Source organism: Neolamprologus brichardi, chromosome 23, assembly GCF_056152115.1.
Source record: "Neolamprologus brichardi isolate AB-2024 chromosome 23, ASM5615211v1, whole genome shotgun sequence".
NCBI classification, from domain to species: domain Eukaryota; kingdom Metazoa; phylum Chordata; class Actinopteri; order Cichliformes; family Cichlidae; genus Neolamprologus; species Neolamprologus brichardi.
The window spans coordinates 5,002,973-5,010,917 of NC_142125.1; the positions used below are offsets into that span (position 1 = coordinate 5,002,973).

General features: G+C 38.3%; 2 protein-coding genes across 3 annotated transcripts; both read right to left on the minus strand.

Annotated features, from left to right (window-relative positions):
• Positions 1 to 348: 348 nt before the first annotated feature.
• On the minus strand, positions 349 to 1,603 carry LOC102782666 (mast cell protease 1A-like). Of its 2 annotated transcripts, none has more exons than XM_087835919.1 (5): positions 1,551 to 1,603; positions 1,309 to 1,452; positions 961 to 1,093; positions 617 to 871; positions 349 to 510 (listed from the first exon to the last, which is right to left on the minus strand). In XM_087835919.1, the coding sequence occupies exons 1-5, from the start codon at positions 1,601 to 1,603 to the stop codon at positions 349 to 351; spliced, it is 747 nt and encodes a 248-aa protein (XP_087692045.1). The 2 variants fall into 2 exon arrangements, with proteins under 2 accessions (XP_087692045.1, XP_006800470.2); XM_006800407.2 differs by having other exon boundaries at positions 1,309 to 1,456; positions 1,546 to 1,603.
• A 3,828-nt stretch (positions 1,604 to 5,431) lies between these two features.
• On the minus strand, positions 5,432 to 6,597 carry LOC102776042 (duodenase-1-like). The gene is made up of 5 exons (XM_087835942.1): positions 6,540 to 6,597; positions 6,311 to 6,458; positions 6,095 to 6,221; positions 5,705 to 5,959; positions 5,432 to 5,596 (listed from the first exon to the last, which is right to left on the minus strand). The coding sequence occupies exons 1-5, from the start codon at positions 6,595 to 6,597 to the stop codon at positions 5,432 to 5,434; spliced, it is 753 nt and encodes a 250-aa protein (XP_087692068.1).
• Between the last annotated feature and the right edge of the window lie 1,348 nt (positions 6,598 to 7,945).

The window sequence follows — 7,945 nt, forward strand, 5'->3', positions numbered from 1 at the left end:
TGTTATGAATAAATCTTCTTTTTTTCGGTACTGGTACTAGTTTTATTTTGTTGTATTTATCCACGACACCTTAAAGGCCGGTTCGTGAAAATATTGTCGGGCATAAACCGGTCCGTGGCGCAAAAAAGGTTGGAGACCGCTGCCCTAAATCATTTACCGGTGATTTATTGCATTAAAATGAGCTAAATGACATCACAATAATATTGTCACTACAGCAACTTTGCTACAATTACATGTCTGCTGAGAAATATTTGAAACATTTATTTATTCTGCATCTAGATAAAACACAAAGCGATTTAAACGCACAACTACAATAACAGTGTGTCAAAGCAAAGATTTATGTAAGACTTAACAATGCTTTTTCTTGAGAATCTCGTTGATCCAGTCAAGGTGTTTTGCGATATCCACATAAACATTGGGTGCATCCGGGTAGTCACATTTGCCCCATTTGTTGAAAGAAACAACTCCAACAGCTGTACCATTACAGATCAGAGGGCCACCAGAATCACCCTTTGAGGGTTATTCAAGAGAAAAAAATGTTTTATACACTGTTTCAAGTACACATGAGTTAGCAGTTAATCTTAAAAATCAAACAAATTAAAAAAAAAAAACATACCTGACAGAACCCTTTGTTTGTGCCATAACCACCAGCACAAATAAGACCATCCGGAAGACCCGGCCAGTTCTTCCTACAGACCTCTGGGCTGATAACAGACACATCCACTACTCTCAACTGGTGAACTAATGGAGCACCAGTTTTTGTCAAACCCCACCCAGCCACAAGGCATCTTTCATTTTCCTTTAGCTTTATTTCAGAAGAGGGAAGTTTAATAATTTGGATGTTTTTGCTTGGATGGACTTCACTAGAAAGCTGGGAACAGATTAAGAGATTGTATATGCAAATGTTCTAGAGATCACAAATATGTCTTCTGTGTATTAAGTGAAAAAAAATCGACTTACTTGGAGTAGCATGATGTCATTCCCATTTCCAACACCTATATAATATGGGTGTATGCATTTCATGATTACATCTTTCACGGTGTCAGCAGGCTTGCTGAGATCGTGGGTGCCAAGAACTATTCTCCTTGGATTCCTAAATAAGTTGCAAGTCAGAGATAATCAGTAGGCTTTCTAAGCGGTAATGGTTATCTGTGTTTGTGTGCGTGTGTGTATGATTTTAAGGGAGAAATTGTGACATACATTGTGCAGCAGGTGAAAAGTGTTGCCAATTAATATTAATAGGAACTTCTGAAGTGGTTTCTTATCACATGACCCACAAATTACCTTTAAGCAGGATTGATTACTTACCCTTCATCACAGTGTGCAGCAGTGACCACAAAGTCCTCACTTACAAGAAAACCTCCACAATTGTGGCCATCGTTGTTCTGCACCGAGGCCATATACAACAGTGAGTTCTCGGGAGCTTTTTCCCCATTTACAATTTCACTTCCAAGTGCTAAAGACATCAGAAGATAATCAAAATGAGTTAAAAGTGTCAATATTCAGCTTGCAGATGGCTAAAAGTATTTGTATAGTGTGGCTTACCATTTTGTCCAAGGCACGTCAAAACATGAATTAGCATAAATTGGTGCAGAGCATACATCTTGGCAGAAAGATATTCGTTCTGTCACTATGGAACTGTGTGGCAAACCCTTTTATGTGGTTTGCACTGACTGATCCCTATCCATTTTATCGCAGCTGCAAGGACTTCCTTTGCTAAATGTGGTAACTTTCCAAAACGAACACTTCCAGTTATCAGCACTGATCAAAACTAGTTATTAAATGTATACCTCTTTCTCAGTAAAGGTCCTTCACCATGACACTTTTTGGTAACACACACATAATGACTCTTAAGCATTAGTTAGGTATCAGTAAGTACTTAATTCATTATTTATAAAGCATTAGTATACAGTTTATGAGAACAGATAAGTAATATGTTCATTGCATCACAAACACTAATCGGAGACAGTTACTAGTTGTTAAGTATTTTGTGACCTCATCTAAAGTGAGGACTATTTTTGCCTTATAAAGCCTTTATAAAAGTAAATGAAAGTACCTCAAGAGTTGAACAAGTCTCAGCTATCTTCACAACAGAAAAGTGATACAGACAAAGCACAAAGAGATACACAGTGTTGGGGAGTAACGGAATACATGTACCGCCGTTACGTATTTAAAATACAAAATATGAGTAACTGTATTCCGTTACAGTTACAGTTTAAAAAGATGGTATTTAGAATACAGTTACTTTGTTGAAATAAATGGATTACACGGCGGTACTTCTCTGTTTTATATTGTGGCGGGTCAGGACTGTTTGGGTTTTGTTTGACAGCTACGTTCTGTTGTTCCAGGTGGCAGCGTTACGGTTGCCATGGTTACAGGGTGACGCTCTCTCTCTCTGTGTGTTTCCTGGGTGAGAGAGGCCTTTTTGTTGTTGTTGTGCTAAGCTAATACGCAGAATGCTACCGGTATAGCTCTAAAGAATGTAGCATCATAGGCAGTGTAGTCCGTGCTGCAGGGAGAATGGACTGCCATACACGTTATGTGTCTGTGAGCGAGGGAGGGAGAAAAAGGAAAAGTACGAGCTGTCATCGAGCAAAAACGGGAGCTGGAAGCATGTAAATATAATAATAACCACTGCAGCCAAGAAGAGTGCCTGACGAGCCCAGCTGTAAGTAAGCTATTAAGACTCGACTGTACACCGTGTTCGTGTTTTCCTCCAAAAACAATAAGTTCCGTTGGAGCAGCCTTTCAACGCCTCTCTCTGTCTCTCCCAAGCAAAGTTGACCCAGACAACAAAGTAAAGCTAGTTTTCGGCTATGAGCCCGACACTAACCCGACATATTGGTCAGAGGTCCCTTTACTACGGTTCAGAGCCGCGGACCTTCAGTAACAGTAATAAATCACAGCAATAGTACATTCATGTAGTTGTAAACAGCATGATAATATATTAAGTAATCCAAAGTATTCAGAATACGTTACTCTCTTTGAGTAACGTAACGGAATACATTACAGAATACATTTTGGGGCATGTATTCTGTATTCTGTAATGGAATACATTTTAAAAGTAACCTTCCCAACACTGGAGATACACAACATACAAATGTATTGCTAGATGCAAACATAGCACACCTGAGATTTGCAGAACACTGAAATGTAGCTAGGCCCACAGTCGAAGTTTGAAAAAAGTGGCTCACTAGAGAAAGATACATGAAGACGTTAGAGCTACAGGGTACTTTAACATAATTATACTAAGGCTTCTTCGTTTAAAATAAAATATGGCTAAGGTCATCAAAAAACACATACCAAAAACATGCTATATTTAAGCTTATAAACCAAACTAAATATTTATATCTGTGTTGGAGTCAAATGGTTAAATGTTGCCATTATTGTACTTAAATTTGTAAGTCTTGGTTCAAACTGTATGATCCAAGACATTCCTTTTTTCTGTCCCCCTCCCCAGCCTGTTGAATGGAGGGGGAGGCTGTAGTGTTTTATTATAGAGACACATCCTATGTGAGGGTTCTGTTTTCTTGTTTAGCAAGCTTCCTGCCTTTATGACCAATGACCCTGTTGGTGAGCAGGAGGTCACACAAACGCACCCCCAAACACACACACACACACACTCACATGCACATGCATACACACACACACACACACCTAGTGCCTTGTCTTTTATAACCATAGGGGGTTTTTACAATGGGTGTTTGTGTAAACTGTGTGTCACAGAAATAAAAGGCTGCAGGAGAGATGGTTCTTCGAAATGGTCTGACACCGAGGGCAGAAGGGCTGCTCTGAGATCCTTCCCTTGCTAGCATGTGAAAAACCGGTTGAGCTGTTCGTCTTGCTTTGTTAACGGGAATACGTTTCTGAACTGGGGCCTGTGGAAGCGCAGACCCAACCATCTGTATTTGTAAATTACATACTAAGGAGTAGTAATGCTTTAAATAATGATAAATTAAGCACTTAGTAATACCTTACTAATGCAGAATTGTGTGTCAAAAGTGTTGCCACTTTTGTGCCTCCTACTGCATTACTGAATAAAGCTTACAGTTAGGGCTAGATCAGGTGACCTTGAACCATACTTCAGTTATGCTAATAGTCTAAGTCATCTAATGCACTGAATATTTCTTTTTTGCTCACCTCTTTACATTCTCAGTGTGATTACACACCATATATTATATGACTCTCTTCTCTTTCTCCCCACCCCCAACAAGTCAGACTTCATTAGACTAGTTCTGTTGAACGTTTCTTCCTCTTAAAAGGGAGTTTTTATTTCGCACTGTCTGCAAGCGCTTGCTCATAAGGGTACATCTGATAGTTGAGGTTTTCTTTCTATTATTATACGGTCTTTCCCTACAATACAAAGCGCAACTGTTTGCAGCAACTGTTTTTGTGAGGTGGTGCTATATAAACAAAACTGAATTAAACTGAACAAATGTGAAGGTGATAAGCCAGGCAGGTGAGATTTTTTACTTAGTTTGAATCCACAGGCTGAGGCTTTTCTGTATAAAGTTAGTGTATAAAGTTTGCATGTTCTCCCCTATACACAGGTTCTCTCCTGTTACCCCCCACAGTCTAGACGCATGCTTGTTAGGTTACTTGGCAATTCTCAATTGGCCATACCTCTGACTTTGTGACTTGTCTTTCACCAGTAGGTGGCAGTATTTTACAAGATAGTGTTAGTATATTTGCACTTGTAATCAAAAAAAGTATTTGCCAGATTCAAATAAAAAAGTCCCTTGTAAAACTGAGCCAAAGACAGAGTCAAAGTGAAAACAAGTTTGTAAACTGAATTAAATTTGTGGACCTCAAACTGCAGCAAGTCCTCTGAGGCAAAGTCAAGCCTGTGGGTGATAAAATAGGTGGGTTCAACTTTTCTTCAATCAAATAATTAGGGTAGAAGACCTATCCAACACTTCTTTGTTAAGTGTTGGACTAGTCACTCTTCCATCTTTTGTTTCTTGCGTCTTTCTCATTAGATCTAAATTTGTCATTTTTAACCAAATTTTGTTAAAGTTTATATAAATATCTTAATATTATCTTAAAAACTATGATAATTGTATTAACGATTAATCATGGCAGTCAAAACATGTAGCTCACGTAGCTTTTGTTTGCCCCTGTGTGCATCAGCGAGTATCTGTACATGAGAAAAAAAAGTTTGAAGTAAGCTTTCTCAGAGTATTCAGTTTTTTAGATCTCAAAGAAGATATAAAAAAGACGTTAGTTGGCCTTCACCTGAGACAAAAATGACCTCTATAGTATTCTTGTTTCTTGTTGTTTTGTAAACTAAGATTATTACAAAAGGAAATTAGACAGAAAATTTGGGATAGATTTTTATTGCTATTTTGTCACTCTGGTAATGACAGACAGCCATTATTTTTTTTTATTCATTTATCTTTTGCTTCTACAGTAGCAACACAAAAACACATTTTTAGGAAGATGTTGCAGTTAGCAGAATCCCATTGATCCACTTAAGGTGTTTGGAGATGTCTGTGTAGATATTGGGTACATCAGGATAAGCACAGTTGTAATTTTTGTTGAAAGAAGCAAGACCAACAACTAACCCGTTGCACACCAGAGGACCACCAGAATCACCCTGTCAGGAAGAAATAGGGAAAATATCCATTTCATATTTAATTTAGGTCGTTCGGGTATTTGTCAACAAGAAACAAGCAGACACATTCAATGAAAGCAGAAGCCATACCTGACAGAATCCTTTGTCTGTGCCGTATCCACCTGCACAGATAACATTGGCAGAAAGACCGGGCCATTGTTCCCTACATACATATTGGTTAATGACGGACACGCTCACCACTCTCAGGTCATCGACATTTTCACCACCAGTTCTATTTCTTCCCCAACCAGCCACCTGGCACACTTCAGCTGCTTTTACGTTCATTTCAGCACATGGAAGTTGAATTATTTGTACTTTGCATCCTAGCTGAGCTTTCCTAGACAGCTGGAGAAACACATTAGATAGAAAAAAATCCCAAATTTTTAATTTCATAACATATTAGCAGTGTTATTAGAATGGAAATCATTAAATCAACAATTATGGCACTTGAAAGTGTTGATTGTATGAATACATACTTACTTTAAGGAGCATGATGTCATTACCCAACCAAACGTTAGAGTAAGAGCGGGGCTTAAATTTTTTTTCAATATTTATTTGATAACCCTTCTTGATATTGTGGCTGCCAAGGACAACATGTGTGGGCTTTCTGAAGGAAGACAATCATTAAGAGCCATCAATTAAATTGATGTAGTTACACGAGTCAAAGAGGTCATCATGAGAAGACTGATTACTTACTCAATGTCACAGTGTGCAGCAGTTACCACAAAGTCTTCAGTGACAAGAAAACCTCCACATATATGGCCATAAATGTTCTGCACTGAGACCACATACTGCATTGAGTTCTCTGGGGCCTTTTCCCCATTTATGATGTCACTACCATGTACTACAACAAAAAAAACGTCAAAATTAGGCTGATGCTCCATTAAACGATCACTGAAAAACAACCAAAGATTGTGATTCTTACCAATTTGTCCGAGACATCTCAGAATATAGATGAGCAGAATGTTTTGCAGACCGTGCATCGTGGCAGTTAATTTGTAATTGTAGGCGTGTCAAGATGACCCTTTTATACGGCTAGTTTCCACTGTTGGCATGTATCAGCACAATCTTTTGTGTTTTGACTTCTAACCACATCCTTTGCTCACGTAAGCGTGCAAGTTCTGCATTTGTATTATCCTTGTATGATCTAGTTTGTCCTAATTACTTTACCTCAGCAGTCTGAAACAGATTGTATTATGAGTGTTATGAGAAGGTTTATTATTCTGACATTATTTATTCTTTATTTTCTTACTTATGACACCGTTTTGCATTCACTTTTAGTGTGAGTTTTGAGATTTGACACTTAATTTGGTGCTTTCAGTATTATTATACGGACCTTCTGCTCTTCTGTAGATACAAATCAAATAGCTTTTGTTGGATGCTTTTAAAAAATGAAAATACAGATGTCCCGCCATGATTCTTATTTGAGGAAATCATACTTTGTCAGTATGACTGTTTTGGATTTTAGTTCCCTCGCATGATTTTCTCTTCAATTGTATTGTGCATCTTTCAGTCTCTGTTGTTCGCTCCGGGTTATTTTGGACCTGCTTCTTGCTGTTTGTGAAGGGAACTCCAATATATTTTTGATTTACTGATGAACTACAAAATTATATTGGATTTAGTTTTGTCCTACCAGTGACAGACATTGCATTTGTATTGTAACAAGTCAACTCATCAACAAATGTGGGCAATCCGGTCGTTAAGTCTGACGTCACTAGCCGTGTCTGGGCCTAAACTCCGCTGCAGGTCCATATATCAAACGATCACTATGGCATTACTGAGAGTTGAAAAACTGTCTAAAGTCTTTCATCTTTAATAAAATTATCAGCGTTCTGCTCTACCAGGTGTAACAATTGAGTTTAACATCCAGGCATCCATGAAAACGGAATTTATGACATTTAACGGAGTTAGAAGTTAGCAGGAAGTTAGCTCGCTAGCTTCTATCTAAATACAATATAGCATGTCCTGACTGCGGGGTTTTGGAAACAAATTAAAACTTACAGCTCTGTTATCATTTCCAACATAAATGAAGACAGAAAACTAAACAGCAGTGACATTTGTAGGGTTACTGAAGTTTGGCTAGCTGGTATATAATGATGTGCTATGTGATCGCTAGCGACACAGCTATGTTAGCATAATATAAACAAGCTAACTTTTTTTCCACTCGATAAAAGTTAATGTGAGTGTTCTCGGTGGTCAGGAACAAATGTAATCGCATGGCAGGATGCTGTAAAAGGACCAAAGTTCAGCCAGGAGAACAACTGAGATAATCCATCCACAATACGAGGTTAGTCATTCATATCCCGGAAGTAGGATTCGTCCTGTCATCAC